We start from the raw sequence: 25284 nt of genomic DNA on the forward strand, positions 1-25284 counted from the left end.
TGTTCCTGTCCAGGTATTTATTCCACTGTGATGCCCAGATCCCTCTAGCAGCCAAACGGGACAAGTTTCTGACCTTCGAATGCTTTAAGACCATTGAGAGCTTTGCCAGCAAAGTCCGCAGCCTCGTGCCCGTCAAATACGAGATAATCGTCATCACCGGCGACGTCAAAAGGGCCGGAACTGACTCTAACGTTTACATCACCATATATGGCTTCAATGGGGATTCTGGAAAGCGTGCCTTAAAGCAGAAGTTCCGAAACCTTTTTGAGCGGGGACAAACAGATCGTTTTATTTTGGAGATGTTGGATTTAGGGGAGCTGCTGAGGGTCAAAGTGGAGCATGATGGCTCAAGCCACAACTCTGGTTGGTACCTGGAGTGTGTAGAGGTTACCAACACAGCCAACTCGGTGACCACTATCTTCCTGTGTGGGAAGTGGTTGGACCCTCAGAAGGCAGATGGGCAGATACAAAGAGTGCTCTACCCCAAATACTGACAAGTATCCATGTTAACCTTCTAAGCCGGGGGGTCAGGATAAAAATGTACCCATATTTAACCCCCCTTTTTTTTTACACTAAACAACTTCCAAATATACTGTTCCATTAATTGTTTTAACTGGTACTGGGCTACCTTCAGACAAGTCTTGTGGTGCTTGTGGGTGTCCTAGCCAAACTGTTCAGACGATACAGACAGAAGTTGGCAGATCGGTGGTACCGACTTCAGACGAGTCACGTGACCGTTGTGTTCGTGAGAGTCATCTTTCCATAGAGTGGTCATATTAGTTTGGATGCCAAACCGTTCGGACGCTACAAAGGTTTTCGTGAGAAGACCGATTTTCGAGATGTCTCATGGTCTGACAAACACAGCTGTAGCTCGGCCACCCCGCAGATGCGGAAGGTCACCATTGTAGGAGGCGGTAGATTATCAGCCCATGCAATAACCATATCTCTAGTTTAAACAGACAGGTTTTTATTGGGATTTGTTTATTATGCTAATTCGATTTCCCATGGAGGCGTGGACATCGACTCTAGGGTTTGAAAACCTCTACAGAATCGTTGTCCCTCCACCGGGACGGTTGAGTTAACGTGCGCTAATGTGATTAGCATGACTTTGTAAGTAACAAGAAAATGTCCCAGGACATAGACATGTCTTATATGGGCAGAAAGCTTACATTTTTGTTAATCTAACTGCACTGTCCAATTTACAGTAGCGATTACAGTGAAAAAATACCATGCTATTGTTTGAGGAGTGCACAAAAACAAAACTTTTATCACGGAAACTGGTTTGATACATTCACCTCTGAAGGTAAATAATGTACTTACATTCAGTAATCTTGCTCTGATTTGTCATCCTGGGGGTCCCAGAGATAAAATGTAGCATAGTTTTATTTGATAAAACCCATTTTTATATTCAAATGTAGGAACTTCTAAAGTTTGAACCCCTTCTGTTTCTGTTTTATTATGGCCTTTCTATTGCATTTCAAAGATAATGAAAAAAATTTAAATAAACGTGTTTTTTTGTTTGTATTATCTTTTACCAGATCTAATGTGTTATATTATCCTACATTAATTTCCCATTTCCATAAACTTCAGTGTTTCCTTTCAAATGGTATCAAGAACATGCATATCCTTGCTTTAGGTCCTGAGCTACAGGCAGTTAGATTTGTTATGTCATTTTAGGCAAAAAGTTGAAAAAATGGTCCGATCCTTAAGAGGTTTTAAGGGACTTGGGACCAGCTATTTATGTATTGGTGGTGGTGTGGGGGTTCTGGAGTACTTTTCAATCAGAATTTTTTTTGTATGACTTAATATTTTACTTTGTGAAACATAAACAGAGAACATAGGTGATAACTATATAGAAACAAATGATACTCAGAAGCATATTCATAACATGTGATTGTATTCACTCATGCTGGACTAGATACACCACTGTTGACATGTATTTCATGCACAGGCTCTGTGTGTCCATTTAGCCTAGTTGTCAGGGATTATTGCTGATATTTTATACTTGCTTTGTGTTTATAAACGTTTGTACCGATTCTTGTGTCATGAAGTTAAGTATTTACTAGAAAAATTGAATAATCCTTAACCAGGTACTTTCAGCATTTTGGGCAGTTTATTTGAAAAACACATACAAAAAGATCATATACAAGACAATAAATAAAAAAAGGAGACAGAACAGTTTGGGTTAAGCTATGCAACTTTTTGCATCATCATTAGTAATAAATACAGTACAAAATCCACCAAAAGTAAATCTAAAGATTTTCCACAATATTCACTGATCCATGTTATTCTTCATTATCATTTAGCTATTGCTTTTCATATTATTGATACATACTTTGTCTATAAAATACTCCAGCTCATAAAACATTGCGCGGTTACAGCAAAACAGCAGTGTGTTGTACAAAGATGGCCACTTCCCTTTAAATCACTGGCAGGTTAGTTTAATCAACAGTTTGTCAGCAGCAAAGAAACATCTGTAATATTCAAGAAGGTACAGCCTTATATTAAACACGTCTACAGCTACGCCCATGTACACATATGAAAACCTGAGAAGGACATGCATTAGAAAGCTTGTGCTTTAGGATTCTACTGTTCATTCCCCTTCACCAGCTTGAGTTAAAATACTATGGCTACTGTCCAGTAACGCAGTCTACCGTCTGTGGAGGACAGAGGGCAAGTCAGGAGCTTTTCCTGACCAGGTGACCTGACCAGGAAAAACTCTTGGCCCTAGACATGGGGTAAGGCCTGTGACAGCAGGAAAAATCAAAATAAGACCAGTCAGCTTCTTTCCAATCGGATATATGTAGGATTAATAAATTGTTATTATTAAGAAAATGCACACAGAAATCAGGTGGTTAGCTTATTATACCCAGGTGAACAAACCACACTAGAGTATTACACCAGAAAGAAATAAGACCCAATAGCTCAAGTTGATCATGTTAGCCACCTCTCGAACCTAACTACACAAACACAGCATTTGCCAGCAATACAAAAGTACCTAATAATGGAGTTATTCATTCATATGTGAGGAGTTAATATAGCTGGGCCAGAGAAACGTATGGTCTGAATGGAGACACCCAACATTCAGATATGGTGAAATATACAAACGAGGTAAAACAAAATGAAAACAAACTGAGAAACTGGTAATGATCAGGGATAAATATGAAAAATAAAATAGTATCATATTTCCTCTATGCCAGCAAGGGGGTATAGCCATGCTAGGAGGTTTACATGCTAAAACATTTGCACCTAGTCACAGTCTGTCCACTCGATCAAAGCGGGGGGGATCTTCGATATGACATTGAATGGAATGTAAATCAAGATCAACAGCACCACGTTGGCTAGACAGAGCTCACATTACACCCTTCCGAATTACATGTTCTCCTTATGAAAAACGCAACTTGCATGCAAAGCATCCCCACCGACCAATGCATAATGAGGTATTATTTATTTTTTGTACATTGTGTTATTTCTAAATAAATAGATTGATTCAATTGCAAAATCAAGAGAGAAAATACATGAAATATGCCACCACAATAGCTACGATTAGTAATAAATTATGATTGTTAAATACTTAAGGCATTTCAACTCACAGCATCCTATGTGAAGTAGCAACCCTCCTTGTTTGTCTGTCTAGTTTTTTTGGATGGAGGGTTTGGACAAAGGTAAATAAAAAAACGCAACACAGTCAAGTCAACCTCCAAAAGTACACAAGGAAGCATGAAGATACGTGTAACCGAACACAGACGCGTAAGCTAGAACAAGGAGACCCCACACCACCAAATCTACTTCAGGCAACCCCATATTTTAGTGCATTTACAAAACACAAGCTACATTAATAAATATATGTTGTTGTTTTTGCAGCATTGGAGCCATGTCTTCGAAATAGTAAAAAAAATGGACAAGGACTTGGCTTTACTTGGTCCAATGTCCAAATTGGCATGAGCGCTCAAAACAAATTGATAGTAAGAAAACCAAAATGAAGAAAGAAAAAATCTAACAAATCAAAGAAATGTAAATAGTAAGAATAATTGTTTGGTATTTTCAAACGAATGGCTTTTTCTCCCTTTAACCCTCGTTCAAGTGAACTACACCAACATGATTCATGCACGATATAGAGAAAACAGCTTCCATCACTGAACAGTTTACAGTGGTTCTAGCAATACCATACACAACTACCATCATGGGGGACCATCTTACACATTCTAGGACACAGAACAAAGGCCTACTAGTTGGATATATCCCAGGAACACCAGCTGTATTCCTGTATCAAACAACGGGAGCAACTGAGATTGAAATTAACGGAACCGAAACAGAGGTTGTTTGCTATGCACTGTATAACTCACATGTGCTTGTTCTGTAGGCAATAAGGTACTGGTATATGTTAGAAAAGGATTACATTGTATTCACTCTAAAGACAAGACACAGACACTGCATCCCCAGCCTTTAAGATCGTGCTATGGATGAGGCTGTGAGTAGAAATTGCCCATAAGCGCAGTTCTTGAAATCAGTTTACCCCTCCCCCAATCCTAATCTTAATCATTAGGAGGGGAGAAGCAGCAGTGACCAAAGATCAGCGTCTAGGGGAAACTTCATCCTGCTCCATGGATGAGTAAGAGAGTCATACTGTTTATGGTTCACATGCAGAGAGACTGCAGACTTTCTACTGCTCCACAATCACAAGACAGCCCAAGCCTGCCATAGAGCATGCATATCTGGGGCCTCTGTTCTAGACTATAGAGGCCCCACTACAGCACAATACAGACCACTGAAGCCATGCCTGGTTAGCATCTCTAGCATCCACTGTGATGGCAGAGATCTACTGTACTGGAAACCCACAGAATGTTTGGCCTTTGTACATAGCTAGCACTTCCTCATTGCCTGTACGCCTATTACCCTTTGTTAAATAGGGGTATTTTCCCCACTTTATTTCTCAAAGTGGGATTTTTGCTTGCTACACAACACGGTCACTCTGTTGTAAATACTGGCGATCAATTACAAGACTACTACACTCCATTACACCATAAGCATTAGGCCACAGAAGCTCATTTCAAGAAACATCCCCTTATGGATTTCATATCTTGCCATGTTTTGCACAGATGTGCTGTAGTTAGAGCTCAGCATTTGGGTTTCATCACACGGAGGAAGACCAATACACATCAGCGGTCGAACATAGACCTATATATAAACCCTTAGCAACACAATACACACACATGCTAGGGGGTTTGATAGAGAACCATCTTTGAGTAGGTGTATGGAGAAGCGAATGCTACTGTGCACAACCCGATGGAGACTCATCAAGCCCCAGCACCTGTCTATATATTCTGCCACCCTTCTGCCTCTCTCCATCCATCGGCCTGTTTTGTTTCTCTATTGTTTGATCAGTGTGGTTTCTTAATCCCTCCCTCCCTCGTCCCCTTCCATTCATTGTCTTCTTTGACTGGCTCAGAAGGCAGGCTCATAAGTGATGCGGGTGGGAAGGGGGACGTTTGGCAGCGCTCCTCCTAGGGATGCTATGGGGTATTATAGGAAGGGGCAGGGAGAGGAGGCATCAGCTGTCTGGTGTCAACTGGGTCTCAATGTCCACCCGGCATATGGGGCATTTCCTACTGGTGGCCAGCCATTGGTCTACACACGCCTGGTGGAAGAGGTGCATGCAGGGTAATCTCCTGTTGGTGGAGGAAGATGTCGAAGAGTGTTAACATAAATGGCTATAGATACACAGAGATCTGAAAACTGTACTATGTGTTGGCACCAAACCTTCCATGACACCAAACGTTCATTAGCATTTTGACTAGACCCACCTGACATCCTCTCCATCCTCCAGCATTGATAGACAGATAGTACACTTCTCATCTGTATCCAGTTCCTCGTCCTCCAGCCCTAGCTTCAGGTCCTGGGGTATTCTCTGGAAAATAGAAGAATATGCAACAATTACCATTAGCAATGTATCTCTCATTTTCATTCGCAAAGTATTGATAGTTCACAAGAAAATACTTATGGTTGAAGTCCTCATAATGTAGTTCTGATATATGACTAACGGCTGTCCTGAAAAACCCTGTTTTGAACCATGGTCCTAACACAGCATACAGTACGGTGCAGAAGACACCATTTCAAAAGTGTCTTTCGGGTTCCTGTCTCATTGGATCATTAAAATATAATGCTTATGATTCTTTCACATACTGTACAGTAGATTCAAATCATACTCATGAGACTTGCACAGCTTTATAATAATTGGTCCTTTCACCTACAAGATGAGTCATCCTTGGTCTTAAATTGGGTACACTCCAGACCAGACAGTCTGAATAAGTCAGTTTGGAGTGGAAGCAGACAGTATTCTTTGGAGAGATAATGTGGCTAACAATAACCTAAAATGAGATGGCAATGTTCATCTGTGTCCTTCTACTCTATGGTACTCTATTATAGTTACTACCACAGTACATCCGTTACCAGCACAACTTATGAGGGCATAGTCTTACCTTCTTGTATTTGTGAGGGAAGGTGAACCTTTCAATAGTGGTCTGGATAGCCCCTCGGTTCACACTGCCCAACCTGTCCTCCAGCTGCAGTAGCTCCTACAAGCAACATATGGGGAAAGACCATTAACTATCTTCTTTCAGTACGATAAAAAGAACAAAACAAAATAAAACAATGTTGTTTTTTTTTTGGAAGCATCTGGAGCACAGAACTAGCGGAAATTAGAAGATCAGTCCCACATGAGGCTGTTCACAGCATTGGTCACACAGAGGCAGGGACGGATGCGTGAGAGGTGAGAGTGTATGTGTGACGGGGTGATAGTGTGACGTCACATGGGACTTGGCCGTGTGACTGGGATGACTGTACCTCGTAGCTCTCTCTCACAGCGGATGCATGGCGGGAGGGGTTGAGGCCCTGCAGGGCCAGCAGGTGTAACTGAGGATACGGGTAGTTTCTGATCTCATGGACAACCTGGAGAGAACATACAGAGAGATAGTAAAGGAGTAATCTGGATACATTCTCCTCCAACTCATCTCTGAGAAAACATCTTTGCATTTCATTCTGCTTCCTGCCTGCCATCCCTGAATCCTGTCTATCCAATGATCTATGGTGTGAATACCAAATCAAACACTCCAGGTGGTTCAGCCAATATGGACACCAGCAGTGGAGATCATGAAATGTCACTTTAAATGGGACTGTCCATTCGGATCATTTAAATTCCATGACAAATATAGTTGTGATGTCCTCACCACTTGGGTGGTGGTGCTGTTCCTGGGGAAGTGATGCATCCTGGGAGAGGTCAGGTAGTGTTGAAAGTGCTGGGGCAGTGGGCGGACGTGGTACTGGTGGGGGGGCAGCCCCGTGTCCACACTCAGGTCCCTGACCAACCACACAGGACAGGAGGAAAGAAGAGAGAAGAACCAATTAAACACTGGGTCCATTTCACAGACCCATCAACAATTCAACATTGATTGTCATTGGATTACATCATGCCCGTGGGAGGGGACTCAAATTTGAAATGGAGATTATCCATAGTTCAGGAGTAATGTATTAGACTTAACTATGAAGCCACACTATTGTATGAGCGCAAGCTGGTGTGTTATTTACCAGTCTGTGCCTTCGGCCAGGTAGCGAGGCTGCTGGCCAACAGGCTGTGGGGGGACATGGAGGGCAGGAACAAACTCGTACCCCAGCCGCAGTCTGTGGGGCTGGTGGGGCATTCTCTCTGGGGTGCGTCTGCTGACACAGGACAACCAAAAGTTTCTGTACACATTAAAATTCCCTGTAATCTGTTGTGTGGTTCCACAGATGCCATGGAAATGTGGACTCGACTTAAAAGCACTTTTGAAGTATGAAAACACATGCCAAACTTGGGGGTTAACTACTCCTTTACCAGGGGCACATTATTAAACTGTACAGATTTCGGGGGTTGCATCAAAATATAGCTGTTCGTACAAAACATGACATTTCTAAAGCTTGTGGAGGTACCCTAGTTATTACGGGAGTGGCGTGCATAGCCAGAAACCAAGTCCCCATACCTTGAAGGTGGCATGATGCGGCGGTTCTGGGCTTCTAGGATCTGCTGTTGGAGGAGGTATTGCTGGTGTAAGGCCTGAGGTAGGAAAGGGGGGACCAAGAGGTCCTGGAACTGGGGTGTGGGGGGTAAGGGGTTGAGGGGCGAGTGGAGCTGGGGAGGATGCTGGTGGCCAGAGGGAGCCAGGTGGGGGTTTATGCCCGACTGGGGCTGACCTGGGTGGGGCATGGGGAAGTCAATGGGCAGCGGGGCATGGGGGCCTAGCTGGAAGTGCCGGCAAGAGGTAGCATGGCTATGCTGCTGCCGGTTAAAGAGGGATCCTGTGGAAACATCAAGAGGGAGTTAGACACCTGAGAGAGAAACGGTAGGTTAGAATTAATTGTGTATGAGACATGGAGTGTGTTTGTGTGATGTAATTGTGTTTCTGTAGGATGATCTTTACAAAAGCCCTAAATCTTACCTATGGTGAAGAGGTGGGGATAGGGAGATATGGTGAAGCAACACATTCAGTCTGCATGGAAAATGTTAATTTTTCCAAACATGAATGGTCTTTTATGGCATCATGTCACATTTGACCCTCTGTTTGGATTCTCACCTCTGGGCATCTGACTCTTCGGCAATGGGCGCAGCCAGGACTGTGCATTTAAATTGTGTATTCAAGTGGATTCCAAATTAGGCTGTGTGTAATATATGAGAACGACCTTGAATCCATTTGATAGAAGTGCACAACTGCTGTCAGAAGTGTTTCTAGATCTACTGTGTGACATTCTGCTGATCAACCACAAAAAAAACAGAACATCTGTTCCAAATAGTTTTTTTATTGTAATATAACTGTTTCTCCGTTATAAATCACTGAGGATTTTACCAATGTGATGACATTGCTGTGAGTGAGTCCTTTTTCTGAGAACGTTCTCACCTGTTGAACTGTGGGTAACACAAGACTATATTATATAGTACAACAACACTGTGAATGTTTATGTTGAGCTCCCGACTGGCACAGCGGTCTAAAGCACTTCATCTCAGTGCTAGAGGCGTCACTACAGACCCTGGTTTGATTCCAGGCTATAACACAACCTGCTGTGATTGGGAGTCCCGTAGGGCGGCGCACAATTGGCCCAGCGTCGTTAGGGTTTGGCCAGGGTAGGCCGTCATTGTAAATAAGAATATGTTCTTAACTGACTTGCCCAGTTAAATAAAGGTTAAATGAAAATAAGTGTATCACTACCCATGTCTCTATCAGCAAAATGTTAAGGCTTTATAGGCCTAGGCTACATAAAGCCTACAACGTATTTGTCTATCTCCAACCAGAAATCAGTATTGATTTACATATTGCGTATATCTTTTTGTATCAGTGAGACACACAGTGCTACCCAAAGCTTTCCCATATTTAGATTCCTTGGTTCGGGGGAAATAGCTTGAATGCATTGCATGCCATCTCAGTACTTTTTCCCTCTTCTTAACCACAGCTATTTGGCAGCTGAAGAGAACAGGCTGCTGTTGAGGCTCGAGAGGGAGAACCAGATGCTACCCCTGAACTACAGTGCACTGTCTCAGTTTTAATACTGTGAGATAGATAGATAGATAGATAGATAGATAGATAGATAGATAGATAGATAGATAGATAGATAGATAGATAGATAGATAGATAGATAGATAGATAGATAGATAGATAGATAGATAGATAGATAGATAGATAGATAGATAGATAGATAGATAGATAGATAGAGCTGACAATTCTAATGGAAATAACATTGATTGTGAAAAGGAATGGCTTTCAATTTACGTGAAGTAGGCCTAGGCTATATTGTGACATTGATGCCAATATGACAAACTATTATATTTGAAAGGGGAGACCACAATTCATAGGACAAGACTTCATAGTCTGTGATATGTTTTCCATGGCGGCAAAATTTAGTTTGGACTCGAGCAGCAAGAGAAGTCATGGAGAAAGACCATCAAACTAAATCTTTCCACTGAGATATATGCAGCCTAGCACCAACATTTTAGGGCTAACCTAAATCTAGTCCTTTGTGTCACCTTTAGTTGCTAGGCTCTTTTCTAATATGAACATACTAAAGTGTTTGTGGAAGAGTGGATAACACATTCAGATGAAAACTGGTGAAACCCCTACAATTGAGAAATAGGCAAATGTCTACATTGCATTTGGATCATTAAGTTGGAGTAGATTTGAAGGTGCAGTGCTACAAAATGCCTAGGAAAATAGTCATGAGTCTAATCTTGGCAACTTTCAGAAACATCTGATTGTGGTGGTGTGTTTTTAAAATATCACATTCAGTTCATAACCAGTCACTAATTAATGAGAATGAGTTAGGCCTATTAAATTAGCATTTGATCCAAGGATCAGAGGCGCACTGCACTTTCAATTGTCTCAGTAGTAGAATCACCATGAATGACAGGGGATAGACTCATTCAGGCCTTGTGATGAGAAATGCAAGGAAATCGTCTATCTTTGTCACAGCGGGAGAGGAGGTGGGTGGGGTGGAGGTGGGCAGGTAGGGACGAGGGGAGGGATAAAGACAACAAAATGGAAATCAGCAAGAAGCACACTGAAGGTTAGGAAAAATACTATATTCTTTATTGGAAAATATTAGTATATGTGGAATTTGTGTTTTGGTTGTTGTAATAATAATATAAATACCATGCAACAAAAATAAACAACAGACTGAAGGCAAGGCTCACCATGCTCCATGAAAGGGTTAAAAAGAACAAAAGCAGCATCCAATGAGCAGACGTGGTTGGCTACAGCAAGGTACATCTTTACCACAGAAATATTACATTGGAATTTACTATTCAATGTAAAAAAAAACTAAATCATATGAATCATAACATGACCATGCATTGAAAGTACTATTACCAGAACAAAGGGTAAAGAGCGACCACAACCAAACAATAAAAGACGTTATTACTCTACTAGAGGATTTATTGTAGCAGTGCAGGATAGGCATCCCTGTGAAATGGATAGCATTTTGCACTTTTTTTTTTTGTGGATCATTAGGAAGTGATTAACCACCAGTGAGTATCTACTACTTATAGAATTTGTTTTTTGCTCCTTCTCAAGAAGAACAAAGTGTTACACAAATCGAGACGGATATGACAGGTTGTTGGGAACAGGTACAGTGTACCAGTATTTCATCAATTTTGATGTGTTGTCCATTTTTTTCAATCACTCAGATGACCACACTAGGGATAATCCTAATTGTGTGTGTGTCATAATATCAAAAAGTATAGGTTTCACATGTCATGTAAGAATGCCAAAAGGAGTATTTGCTACCATTACTTAGCCACATTTGTACAATGCACTTTCCATGGAGAAAATTTGCCAAATTCTGGTCTTCAGTAAAGCAGTGCAGAAATCGAAACAATTGCAAAATGTATCCACTTTACAGGAATTTACAGCATGTTGTATATCAAGACTGGATGGGCGGTACACAATTACATTTATTTGATTCTCTAAAAGAGCTAAAAATGGGTTAACAATACAGCTACTTCACAGAAAAAGACAACAGGTGTTAGCAATTTTTTTTTTTTTCACAACAATGAATTGTGGGTGAATGGTACATTCTTGGGGGCGTTTAAACAAAAATAATAGCAATGTCTTCTGATGGAAATAGGAAATGAAGAGGGGATTCACAATACAGCTAAATACAGAGAACAGGCCACGCCACACCACACAGCAGCAGATGATCATTAGCTACAGAATGGGGGGGACGACAAAGATCTGATAAATGCAGAATGTAGAGCCAGCCTCGATACTATGAAACAGGAAATAAGAACAGAAATAAAAGCACAATGTGAAATCATTGATGCCAGTGTATGAATTTAGTTTATACGCTACACTGTAGCCTAAATGGTTTATGAAACGGTATGTTTTGTTATTGAATAAACGGGAAATGACTTATGCAAAAATCACCTGGTGGATAGCTTGTTTTAAATATTGGAAAAACAACCTACCTAGCTACGACGTGTTTAAAGAGCTTCCTTAAATTTGAAATATGTCAATTTTGCCTGTTTGTAAACTACTATAGTTGTGATATACAATTGTATAGATTACCGTAGCTAATTGAATTTGTCGCAAAACCCTCTCGGCAAGCAGTAAAGATGATCTCCAAATGACATCATCCTGGGATTAAATAGGTTATCCAGTAACCTAACCTGCAGAGAACGCGCTAGCTAGCTAACCTTCAAACATGTTTCACGCATTACTCTCTGTGGTCTGACATTACACCACTGCCATTAATGTTAATTGGTCAAGTATTTCTTAAAATGGAACTGACTAGCTAGCTACAATATATAATGTCCAAAAATAGCGAAACGTTTAGCTAGCATTAGCTAAATAGCATTGGTCAATGCGCTAACTAGCTACAGTAGTTAGCTGTCAACAGCTAGCGTTATCTACATCTCAATTTGAGAAGAAACAAAATATATATAGGCAAATAGGAACAGACCCATACTACCAAGATGTATTGTATGGTCTTGAAATTGTTAATAAAATGTAACGCTGGTCAACAACACGTTGGAATGGATTCTAAAGAGATTTGCGAGCAGCTCCAGTGGTATTAAGATGAACATAGCACATGACATGTAAGTGTTAAAGATTAATAAATATAAATACCTCTATTTCTCACTGAGCCAAATACAGGAAGAACCAGATATCCGACATGCACTAAAACCATCCTTGGATCCTTTTCTTGCCGCTGGGTTTTTGAGAGACAAATAGCCCATGCGGATGATCCGTTTCAATCTTTCTACATTCAAGCGGATCTAGCAAGCACTGTGCTGGCAGGCAGCTGCTTCGGTGACAAAGCGTCGATGGCTCGGTGTTTTCTGAAGGAACATTTAGGAAATGTAAAGTACCACAAATAGCCACTAGGTTGCGCCATAACCCCTGTAGAATGTTTTTTTCAGCCAGAGTAATTCATAGATAAGTGGACTCCCCTGCAGTAGATGGCAGTAATGCTTTGAAATGACAGCCTGTCATCACGGATGACATAAAAAGAAGAAGAAGGGGTTCGTTTTCGGCCATTCGCACACCCTCCAAGTACAGCTAGCTGGTCTTTGCAGGTGGTGGAGGACAAGTCACATTCGAAATGTTATCTGTGCGAGTTGCAGCGGCTCTGGCCAGGAGCCTGCCCAGACGGGCTGGATTTGTGAGTATTGCATTGATTTGGATGTTGAATAGAAGACATTTAGTATTGCACGATTTAAAATGTCAATGTGAATGCAGTGGGTATGTGAAGGGTACATACAGGCCGCCACCTTCACGCGCTCGTCCAAGAACGACATGTCCAAGAAAGGACACCCGTGCCACTCGACGTACCGTCTTGATATTTATTTGATAACGTTAATTCGCTAGTTTTACTGCTTTTATAACTCGTTAATTTCACATTTCTTTTAGATTTGCACGTTCAATGTGCTTATGCGCACTTGAACTAACGTTACGGCCCCATATAAAATGGCTGTGCTAGCAAGCTGACTAGTTTAGCATGCTATCAGCTAGTTAGCTAATTTCTGAAGGTCAGGATTGCTTTACATGCAGAATACTCCCTTCGCGCACACATTACAAGCTTCTGTAAGTCTATTTAGCTGTAGTGTCTAGCCTATGCTTTGAAAAGGTCGATTTTATTTTTTATTGGTTGCTTAGTTGATTTATATTTTTCATAGGCCAGCTGTCAGAGGACTACTTGCGCACAACCTAGCTAGCTTTTAGCTAACGTTACTTGGGCTGACGCCTAGCGCTTAAGCCATGTTTTGATTGTAACGTATTCCAGTTTATTGTGTGACTTCTTTGCCGTTAAATTACCCATGTTTTTAACAATAACCGATCATGCTTTCATTAATTGTAGGTGTCCAAGAATGTTGCCGCCGCCTGCGTAGGAGTGAATCACCTCCACACACACAAACCATGTCTTGCTGCGAAGACCGGTAAGTAGAGAGCGAATGGGGACTCAAGGAATGACCTTCTGTTCTTGGATCAGAAATCCTGTTTTGCCACAAGTTCCACTTGTTATGAGCAGGGCACATTAAGTTTAGATGACATTTGAAAACAATAACATAATGTTCTCTTAATTTGCCCCTGTATAAACTGAGATTACTCTATGGTGATATTATATGAACAAAAATGAGAATCGTTCTTATTTGTCACATGTGCTGAGTACAGCAGGTGTAGACCTTACCATGAAATTATTACTTACAAGCCCTTAACCAAAAATGCAGTTTGAAGAAAAGTATTTACAAAATAAAGTAAAGCGTAAAAGAACAACAATAACGAGGCTATATACAGGGGGTACCAGTACTGACTCAATGTGATAGGAAACTCTGACACCACTGATAAATCCACTATAATTGAGAATTTCAATAAGCATTTTTCTAGGGCTGGCCATGCTTTCCACCTGGCTACCCCTACCCCGGTAAACATCACTGCACCCCCCACAGCAACTCGCCCAAGCCTTCCCCATTTCTCCTTCTCCCAAATCCAGTGAGCTGATGTTCTGAAAGAGCTGCAAAATCTGGACCCCTAGAAATAAGCCGGGCTAGACAATCTGGACCCTTTCTAAAATTCTGCCGAAATTGTTGCAACCCCTAATACTAGCCTGTTCAACCTCTTTCATGTCGTCTGAGATTCCCAAAGATTGGAAAGCAGCTGCGGTCATCCCCCTCTTCAAAGGGGGGAACACTCTTGACCCAAACTGCTACAGACCTATATCTATCCTACCCTGCCTTTCTAAAGTCTTCGAAAGCCAAGTCAAACAGATTACCGACCATTTTGAATCCCACCGCACCTTCTCTGCTATGCAATCTGGTTTCAGAGCTGGTGCATGGGTGCACCTCTGCCACGCTCAAGGTCCTAAATGATATCTTAACTGCCATCGATAAGAAACAATACTTTGCAGCCGTATTCATTGACCTGGCCAAGGCTTTCGACTCTGTCAATCACCACATCCTCATCGGCAGACTCAATAGTCTTGGTTTCTCAAATGATTGCCTCGCCTGGTTCACCAACTACTTCTCAGAGAGTTCAGTGTGTGAAATTGGAGGGCCTGTTGTCTGGGCCTCTGGCAGTCTCTATGGGGGTGCCACAGGGTTAAATTCTTGGGCCGACTCTCTTCTCTGTATACATCAATGATGTTGCTCTTGCTGCTGGTGAGTCTCTGATTCACCTCTACGCAGACGACACCGTTCTGTATATTTCTGGCCCTTTGGACACTTAACAACCCTCCAGATGAGCTTCAATGCCATACTGCTCTCCTTCCGTGGCCTCCAACTGCTTTTAAATACAAGTCAAACTAAATGCATGCTCTTCAACCGATCGCTGCCTGCACCTGCCCGCCCATCCAGCATCACTACTCTGGACGGTTCTGACTTAGAATATGTGGACAACTACAAATACCTAGGTGTTCGGTTAGACTGGAAACTCTCCTTCCAGACTAACATCAAACATCTCCATTCCAAAGTTAAATCTAGAATTGGCTTCCTATTTCGCCACAAATCATCCTTCACTCATGCTGCCAAACACACCCTCGTAAAACTGACCATCCGACCGATCCTCGACTTCAGTGATGTCATTTACAAAATAGCCTCCAATACCCTACTCAATAAACTGGATGCAGTCTATCACAGTGCCATCTGTTTTGTCACTAAAGCCCCATATACTACCCACCACTGCGACCTGTACGCACTAGTTGGCTGGCCCTCGCTTCATACTCGTCGCCAAACCCACTGACTCCAGGTCATCTACAAGACCCTGCTAGGTAAAGCCCCGCCTTACCTCAGCTCGCTGGTCACCATAGCAGCACCCACCTGTAGCACCCGCTCCAGCAGGTATATCTCTCTGGTCACCCCCAAAGCCAATTCCTCCTTCGGCCGCCTCTCCTTCCAGTTCTCTGCTGCCAATGACTGGAACGAACTACAAAAATCTCTGAAGCTGGAAACACTTATCTCCCTCACTAGCTTTAAGCACCACCTGTCAGAGCATCTCGCAGATTACTGCACCTGTACATAGCCCATCTATAATTTACCCCTAACAACTACCTCTTCCCCTACTGTATTTATTTATTTTGCTTTTTTGCACCCCATTATTTCTACTTTGCACTTTCTTCCACTGCAAATCTACCATTCCAGTGTTTTACTTGCTATATTGTATGTACTTTGCGACATGGCCTTTTTTTTGCCTTTACCTCCCTTATCTCACCTCATTTGCTCACATTGTATATAGACTTATTTTTCTACTGTTATTGACTGTATGTTTGTTTTACTCCATGTGTAACTCTGTATTGTATGTGTCAAACTGCTTTGCTTTATCTTGGCCAGGTCACAATTGTAAATGAGAACTTGTTCTCAACTTGCCTACCTGGTTTAATAAAGGTGAAATAAAAAAATGTGCGGCGCTACAGGTTAGTCTATAATATCTACATGTAGGTGGAGTAAGTGACTACGCATAGATGATAAACCAGCGAGTAGTGTGCACTACCCTCAGTTGCACCATGCGGTCGGTGGCTGAGCAGTTGCCATACCGGGTGGTGATGCAACCGGTCAGGATGCTCTCTCGACGGTGCAGCTGTATGGCTTTTTGGGGATCTGAGGACCCATGCCCAATCTTTTCAGTCTCCTGAGAGGGAATAGGTGTTGTCGTGCCCTCTTTACGACTGTTTTGGTGTGCTTGGACCATGAGTTTATGTGGACGCCAAGTAACTTGATGCTCTCAACCTGCTCCACTACAGCCTCATCGATGATAATGGGGGCGTGCTTGGCCCTCATTTACCTGTAGTCCATGATCATCTCCTTTTGTCTTGATCACATTGAGGGAGAGGTTGTTGTCCTGGCACCACACTTCCAGGTCTCTGACCTCCTCCCTATAGGCTGTCTCATCGTTGTCGGTGATCAGGCCTACCACTGCTGTGTCGTCAGCAAACTTGATGGTGTTGGAGTAGTGCTTGGCCTCGCAGTCATGGGTGAACGGAGTACAGGAGGGGACCAAGCATGCACCCCTGAGGGTCCTCCGTGTTGAGGATCAGCGTGGCAGATGTGGTGTTGCGTATCCTTACCACCTGGGGGTGACCCGTCAAAGTCCAGGATCCTGTTGCAGAGGGAGGTGTTTAGTCCCAGGGTACTTAGCTTAATGATGAGCTTTGAGGGTGCTATGGTGTTGACTAAAGCTCAGCGTTCAATGTGAGAAAGGGCAGTGTTGAGTGCAATAGAGACTGCGTCATCTGTGGGTCTGTTTGGGCGGTATGCAAATTGGAGTGGGTCTAGTGCTGTTTAAAGGTCTTTCTCACATAGGCTACGGCGAGCGTGATCACACAGCGTCCGGAACAGCTGCTGCTCCCATGCATGCTTCAGTGTTGCTTGCCTCAAAGCGCACATAGTAATCATTTAGCTTGTCTGGTAGGCTTGTGTCACAGGGCAGCTCGACCAGTTTTAATGTAAACTTATGTTTTATGTGTTTCTTTTTTAATTTTAGGCACTGCCGAGGTGTCTTCCATCTTGGAGGAGAAGATTTTGGGTGCTGACACCAGTGCTGATCTGGAAGAGACTGGTCGTGTGCTGTCCATTGGTGACGGTATCGCCAGAGTGTATGGTCTCAGGAATGTTCAGGCTGAGGAGATGGTGGAGTTCTCCTCTGGGCTCAAGGTGCAGATCTAGGAGAAATTTAGTTTATGAATCCTAACTGAGCCATTTTTAAACTTAACAGATTAAGCTTTTCCATTCTACTACTGTCGTCAATCAGTATATTTTAACAAAACATCTATCCTCTTTTATAGGGTATGTCTCTGAACTTGGAGCCTGACAATGTTGGTGTTGTGGTGTTCGGTAATGACAAGCTGATCAAAGAGGGTGACATTGTGAAGAGGACTGGCGCCATCGTGGACGTGCCAGTGGGTGAGGAGCTGCTGGGTCGTGTGGTGGACGCTCTGGGCAATGCCATCGACGGAAAGGTGAGGGCAGATTTATGTAGTTTTTATTCATCAAATATTGTTGGTCATGTACACGTATTGCAGGTGCCACGACATGCTTATGTTTCTAGCTCCAACAGTGCAGTAATACCTAACAATACACACAAATCCCTAAAATTAAAAGATCAGAAAGAACAATGTCAGTCTAGAATAGATGGATTTAGTGCCTTCAGAAAGTATTCACACCCCATTACTTTTTCCACATTTTGTTACAGCCTGAATTTTTTTTTTTTTTTTTAAATGGTCACTGGCCTACAGACAATGCCCCATAATGTCATATGTTTTACAAATCAATTAAAAATGAAAAGCTGTAATGTCTTGAGTAAATGAGTATTCAACCCCGTTATGGCAAGCCGCAATAAGTTCAGTAGTAAAAAAAAAAAAAAAATCTTTAGTTGTATTGACTCACTCTGTGTGCAATAGTGTTTCACATTATTTTTTACTCTCTCTGTACCCAACACGTACAAATATCTGTACATTCACTCAGTCGAGCAGTAAATTTCAAACACAGGTTCAACCACAAAGACCAGGGAGGTTTTCCAATGCCTCGCAAAGGACACCTCTTGGTCGATTTGGTAAAAAAATAAGTGGACATTGAATATCCCTTTGAGCATGATGAATGTATTAATTACTTTGGATGGTGTATTAATACACCCAGTCACAACAAATATACAGCTGTCCTTCCAAACTCAGTTGCCAGAGAGGAAGGAAACCACTCAGGGATTTCACAATGAGGCCAATAGTGAGTTTTTAAAGCAGTTACAGTTTAATAGCTGTGATAGAACTGTGGATGGATCAACATTGTAGTTACTCCACAATACTAACCTCAATGACAGTGAGAAGGAAACCTGTACAGAATAAAAATATTACAAAACATGCTAATTAAAACTGACAAATGTGGCAAATTAACTTTATATATATATTTTTTTTAATTCTCCCCAATTTTGTTATGTCTAATTGGTAGTTAGTTTTGTCCCATCACTGCAACTCCCGTGCGTACTCGGGAGGGGTGACAGTTGAGAACTATGCGCCCTCTGAAACATGACCCCGCCAAGCCGCACTGCTCGTTTACCATGAAAGCCAGCCCCACCAATGTGTCTGAGGAAACACCGTACAGCTGGCAACCAAAGCCAGCGTTCATGCGCCCGGACGCCACAATAAGTCACTAGAGCGTGATGGGACAAGGACATCCCAGCTGGCTAAACCCTAACTCGGACGATGCTGGGCCAATTGTCCTTATGTCTCCTGGTCTCGGCCGACTGCTACACATCCCTGGATCGAACCCAGATCTGTAGTGCCAGCTCTAACACTGACCAGTGCCTTAGACTGCTGCACCACTTGGGAGGCCCTAACTAAATTAACTTTGTCCTGAAAACAAAGCGTTATGTTTGGGGTAAATATAACACAGCACTGATTACCACTCTTTATATTTTCAAGCATGGTTGTGGTTGCATCATGTTATGGGTATGCTTGTCTAGGGAGTTTTATTTATATACACTGCTCAAAAAAATAAAGGGAACACTAAAATAACACCCTAGATCTGAATGAAATAATGTTATTAAATACTTTTTTCTTTACATAGTTGAATGTGCTGACAACAAAATCACACAAATAATCAATGGAAATCCAATTTATCAACCCATGGAGGTCTGGATTTGGAGTCACACTCAAAATTATTGGAAAACCACACTACAGGCTGATCCAACTTTGATGTAATGTCCTTAAAACAAGTCAAAATGAGGCTCAGTAGTGTGTGTGTGTGTGTCCTCCACGTGCCTGTATGACCTCCCTACAACGCCTGGGCATGCTCCTGATGAGGTGGCGGATGGTCTCCTGAGGGATCTCCTCCCAGACCTGGACTAAAGCATCCGCCAACTCCTGGACAGTCTGTGGTGCAACGTGGCGTTGGTGGATGGAGCGAGACATGATGTCCCAGATGTGCTCAATTGGATTCAGGTCTGGGGAACGGGCGGGCCAGTCCATAGCATCAATGCCTTCCTCTTGCAGGAACTGCTGACACACTCCAGCCACATGAGGTCTAGCATTGTCTTGCATTAGGAGGAACCCAGGGCCAACCGCACCAGCATATGGTCTCACAAGGGGTCTGAGGATCTCAACTCGGTACCTAATGGCAGTCAGGCTACCTCTGGCGAGCACATGGAGGGCTGTGCGGCCCCCCAAAGAAATGCCACTCCACACCATGACTGACCCACCGCCAAACCGGTCATGCTGGAGGAAGTTGCGGGCAGCAGAACATTTTCCACGGCCTCTCCATACTCTGTTACGTCTGTCTCGTGCTCAGTGTGAACCTGCTTTCATCTGTGAAGAGCACAGGGCTCCAGTGGCGAATTTGCCAATCTTGGTGTTCTCTGGCAAATGCCAAACGTCCTGCACGGTGTTGGGCTGTAAGCACAACCCCCACCTGTGGACGTCGGGCCCTCATACCACCTTCATGGAGTCTGTTTCTGACCGTTTGAGCAGACACATGCACATTTGTGGCCTGCTGGAGGTCATTTTGCGGGGCTCTGGCAGTGCTCATCCTGCTCCTCCTTGCACAAAGGCGGAGGTAGCGGTCCTGCTGCTGGGTTGTTGGCCTCCTCCACGTCTCCTGATGTACTGGCCTGTCTCCTGGTAGCGCCTCCATGCTCTGGACACTACGCTGACAGACACAGCAAACCTTGCCACAGCTCGCATTGATGTGCCATCCTGGATGAGCTGCACTACCTGAGCCACTTGTGTGGGTTGTAGACTCCGTCTCATGCTACCACTAGAGTGAAGGCACCGCCAGCATTCAAAAGTGACCAAAACATCAGCCAGGAAGCATAGGAACTGAGAAGTGGTTAGTGGTTACCACCTGCAGAACCACTCCTTTATTGGGGGTGTCTTGCTAATTGCCTATAATTTCCACCTGTTGTCTATTCCATTTGCACAACAGCATGTGAAATTTATTGTCAATCAGTGTTGCTTCCTAAGTGGACAGTTCTATTTCACAGAAGTGTGATTGACTTGGAGTTACATTGTGTTTAAGTGTTCCCTTTATTTTTTTGAACAATATCTCTCTTCTCTTCTCTTCTTTTCTCTCTCTTCTCTTCTTTTCTCTCTCTTCTCTTCTTTTCTCTCTCTTCTCTCTCTTCTTCTCTCTCTTCTCTCTCTTCTCTCTCTTCTCTCTCTTCTCTCTCTTCTCTCTCTTCTCTCTCTTCTCTCTCTTCTCTCTCTTCTCTCTCTTCTCTCTTTTTGTGTGTGGATGAGTGATGGTGAAAAATCTATTTTGAATTCGGGCAGTAATGCAACAAAATGTGCAATAGAGGGATATGAATACATTCTGAAGGCACTGTATGTGTATGGACAGTATATCAATAGGAAAGGTGTACAGAAGTAGTTGTATAGGATGAGGTAGGAACAGGAAGACCATATCTGTCAGCGCACTCTTGAAAACATTCATAGTTAATAACATAACGATTGTTCATCTTAAGAATTCATGGAGATGTATTTTTATACCCGAACTTCTTGGATGCCACACAATAAAAAGGATCTCCCACCTGATCCTTTCAGATCTAGGGTCCTTGGGTTGCGACTACGGTCTGGGCATGTCGGGTCTGATCAGAATAGCGTTAACCCTTCTTTGTCCCTCAGGGTCCTCTTGGGTCGAGCATCCGTAGGCGTGTGGGCCTGAAGGCCCCTGGCATCATCCCCCGTATCTCTGTGAAGGAGCCCATGCAGACGGGTATCAAGGCCGTGGACAGCCTGGTGCCCATTGGCCGTGGCCAGCGTGAGCTGATCATCGGTGACCGGCAAACTGGGTAAACAAATGGCCAGGTGCCATCTATCCTTCAGTCGGGCTATTTGGGGATTACGAATCTGCATGTTCAATGTGACATAAACAATTGTGAATGTGTTAATGTTCTACTATGCAAACTTAATTTGCCTTTACCTGGAGGGTATTAGACAACGCTTCAACCATTTTCTATTGCCTCTCATTCAACTTTAAAGTCATGCAGTTATATTTGTAGTAATTATTTGCTTACTCTGACACTAGAACTGTAATCTAATACAAATTCCCTCTTCTATTCTAACAGCAAAACTGCTATTGCCATTGACACCATTATCAACCAGAAGCGTTTTAACGAAGGCAAAGATGAGAAGAAGAAGCTGTACTGTATCTACGTTGCCATTGGCCAGAAGAGATCCACTGTGGCCCAGCTGGTGAAGAGGCTGACTGACGCTGATGCTATGAAATACACCATTGTGGTGTCTGCTACAGCCTCTGATGCTGCTCCCCTGCAGTACCTGGCCCCATACTCTGGCTGCTCCATGGGAGAGTTCTTCAGAGACAACGGCAAGCACGGCCTCATCATCTATGATGATTTGTCCAAGCAGGTGAGAAGGGGGAAGTTGGGGTTGAGTAGAGTCTTGAGTGTGATGCTTCATGAAGTAAAAATAAAGGAACCAGGCTCTGTTAATCTACCCATGTTTAACAGCTGTATTTGCATCCCTCCTAAATCCCTCCAGGCTGTAGCCTACCGTCAGATGTCCCTGCTGCTGCGTCGTCCCCCTGGTCGCGAGGCCTACCCCGGTGACGTGTTCTACCTACACTCCCGTCTGCTGGAAAGAGCTGCCAAGATGCACGACAACTTCGGCGGCGGCTCCCTGACCGCTCTGCCCGTCATTGAGACCCAGGCTGGAGACGTGTCTGCCTACATCCCTACCAACGTCATCTCCATTACTGATGGACAGGTGGGTGCGGTGTGGAGAGATGTAATTTCATTATTGGCCCCACTTGCCTTTTCCTCCAGTCGACTTGTCAAAGTTTAATGTAATCCCTAAACAGAAGTGTGCTCTCTCCCCTGCAGATCTTCTTGGAGACTGAGTTGTTCTACAAAGGTATCCGCCCAGCCATCAACGTGGGTCTGTCTGTGTCCAGAGTTGGATCAGCTGCCCAGACCAAGGCCATGAAGCAGGTTTGACCTGGGGCTCTATAGGGGACTGATATTATACATCAGATAAATGCAGATAAACTTATTTCTTTGCAGTTCACCAGTTTACCCCAGAGTATTTTCTCACTTGGAATCAGTCACCTAAATCCATAATACGATTGTGGTCCTTTACTGTGTGTAGGTGGCTGGTACCATGAAGCTAGAGTTGGCCCAATACCGTGAGGTGGCTGCCTTTGCCCAGTTCGGCTCTGACCTGGACGCTGCCACCCAGCAGCTGCTCAACAGGGGTGTCCGCCTCACTGAGTTGCTCAAACAGGGACAGTACTGTGAGTGTCACCACCCAGCGTGCTAATAAAGTTGAACATTTTGTATGTTGTCAACCAGGGCCACTCCTTAGTTTGGGGTAATGACATGTAATTTTTATTTAACTTTCTCTCCCTCCCCCAGGCCCAATGGCCATTGAGGAGCAGGTGACAGTCATCTATGCTGGTGTCAGAGGTCACTTGGACAAGATGGACCCTTCCAAGATCACCAGGTTTGAGAAGGCCTTCCTTGTACACATCCTCAGCCAGCACCAGGACCTGCTCACCACCATCAGGTAACAGGACCGTCTTGAGTAATCAGTAAAAATCGATGGTTGATGATAATCATTATGAACGTTGATATGAATTTAATTTGAAGTAATGAGACTCTTGTTTTTATTCCAGGACTGATGGTATGATCTCACCGACAGCTGACGCCAAACTGAAGGAGATTGTGTTGACCTTCCTGTCCAGCTTTGAGTAATGAGTGAAACTGCTCTTGATCCTTCAGTGTGCTTTACTGTCTGTCGCATTGTCCTAATATTATATGTGAAACACTGAAGGCCAGAACCTCCATGTACAGATTTCTCCTAAGAAGAAATAAAATTTTACAACCCTAGAGAGCTGTGGTAAAATTTGACTGTTTGTGGTAGACTGTGCCGTTCCAGCAGATTATCCAGTTGAAGGAAATTAAATGTCATGTGAAAAATAATTCCTGCGCTCCGTTCTAATGCAGTAACTGTTTCTCCCACTGGGTCTTTATATACTCAAACTACTCTAAATATCTTGTCTTTGTTCATGAATTTCATGAGTTAAAATAAACAACTTTGGGTGGTCTCAAAATTACAGGATATCAAAATCGTCACTTTTGCATCACAGGAAACGTAGCACACTCAATCAACCATAAAGCATTTCATTGTTGGAAAGAAATGTATGGCATTGATTGTTTAGCAACTGTTGCAATGTCTGTTGGGAAATGCCTGTCGTTGGCAGCGCTCATGAGTGTCCAGTTTCTGTAAAGCTGGAATGGTGGGTGTAACTCATTTGATATGATGGAAATAAAGCTATCTACACTTATTGTAAAACAGACATGATTATGAGAGTTTTATCTAATACAGCTTCTCACCCATAAATCTGGATCAATTTGTATTGAAACAATGACAACCCCAGTAAGTCTGCACATGATCGTCAAAATGTTATTACTCTTAGTAATACAATTTGGTCTTGGTTTCCATGTAAGACTGAGCTCTGAAAATTGTAGGTTATACATTTTGGAGTTAGTTTTACACTTGTCAAATCCTTTAAGGTCAGACTTAAGGTCATCCATTTACCTCCCCACTGTGATGTTAGTTTTTCCACTAGAGGGTGGTAGTTGATCTGGTTCACCACATGCAAGCAGACAATGTCATCTGAATTACATGAGATATTTCTAGTCTTTTTTCCTTTTTTTCTCACTAAACTGATATAATTGGTGTATTTAACAGCATTTTCCCAGCTGATTCATTTAAACACTGAGTGCATTGCTTGGCAAGCGTGAGAGCAGTGGGTCAAAGTATTAATGGGGCTTCTGTCAATGAAGACATGTCTGGGTCAAAAGTCTCTTTCGTAGCCTGGTGAGAAGGGCTAGGATCAGAACAAGCTCAGTGATCAGCTGTTTGGACCCTTTTATTAAATCAAATAAATAATACCAGCTTGTATAGTCACTTAGTTTACAAATTCAAAAGTCACATGAACATAAATTTATTTCACATGAACATCATGGTGAACATTACATTTCCTTCCATTCACTAGATTTTTTTATGTATCTTACCCTTTGTAGTCTCATGAGAACTTTGAAACAGAAATTAAAGGACCAATCTGCAGAGCGGCGATCCCATGACTGTTTTGGTAAAAAGCTGATCAAGAGGGCTGGAGAAATGTTACCACTCTCAAATTCATAGAACGAGCTATGGATACTGGATACTAGTTTTAACCATGTTTTGAGGCTGTTCAGTGTTTGTTTAAATGTATGGTGCTTACAAACATTGGAGTAAAACAACTTCATATTTGGGGTTCTGATGGGGAAC

At 42.9% G+C, this 25284-nt stretch overlaps 3 protein-coding genes across 5 annotated transcripts in view; 2 read left to right on the forward strand and 1 right to left on the reverse strand.

The window, feature by feature from the left end:
- The window catches only part of LOC106585177 (lipoxygenase homology domain-containing protein 1), a 46566-nt gene extending 43889 nt beyond the window's left edge, over nucleotides 1-2677 (forward strand). The window contains exon 45 of the mRNA XM_014171093.2: nucleotides 14-2677. Coding sequence (XP_014026568.2) covers nucleotides 14-494 — 481 coding nt within the window. The 3' untranslated portion in view covers nucleotides 495-2677. The remainder of the gene's footprint in view (nucleotides 1-13) is intronic.
- Nucleotides 2095-12833, reverse strand: LOC106585175 (E3 ubiquitin-protein ligase RNF165). Of its 2 annotated transcripts, none has more exons than XM_014171092.2 (8): nucleotides 12645-12833; nucleotides 8016-8331; nucleotides 7585-7713; nucleotides 7227-7356; nucleotides 6844-6948; nucleotides 6480-6575; nucleotides 5805-5908; nucleotides 2095-5669 (listed from the first exon to the last, which is right to left on the reverse strand). In XM_014171092.2, exons 1-8 carry the CDS (start codon nucleotides 12703-12705, stop codon nucleotides 5552-5554), a joined length of 1059 nt encoding a protein of 352 aa, XP_014026567.1. In that variant the 5' UTR covers nucleotides 12706-12833; the 3' UTR covers nucleotides 2095-5551. The 2 variants fall into 2 exon arrangements, with proteins under 2 accessions (XP_014026567.1, XP_014026566.1); XM_014171091.2 differs by having other exon boundaries at nucleotides 7585-7716.
- A 100-nt stretch (nucleotides 12834-12933) lies between these two features.
- On the forward strand, nucleotides 12934-23837 carry atp5a1 (ATP synthase, H+ transporting, mitochondrial F1 complex, alpha subunit 1, cardiac muscle). Of its 2 annotated transcripts, NM_001139660.1 has the most exon segments (12): nucleotides 13071-13179; nucleotides 13876-13954; nucleotides 17490-17659; nucleotides 17791-17964; nucleotides 21616-21782; nucleotides 22059-22359; nucleotides 22492-22716; nucleotides 22833-22940; nucleotides 23098-23242; nucleotides 23364-23460; nucleotides 23463-23514; nucleotides 23624-23816. In NM_001139660.1, coding segments are annotated over 12 exon segments (1584 nt in total). In that variant the 5' UTR covers nucleotides 13071-13119; the 3' UTR covers nucleotides 23630-23816.
- The last annotated feature ends 1447 nt before the right edge of the window (nucleotides 23838-25284 follow it).

Source organism: Salmo salar, chromosome ssa24 (genome assembly GCF_905237065.1).
Source record: "Salmo salar chromosome ssa24, Ssal_v3.1, whole genome shotgun sequence".
NCBI lineage: Eukaryota > Metazoa > Chordata > Actinopteri > Salmoniformes > Salmonidae > Salmo > Salmo salar.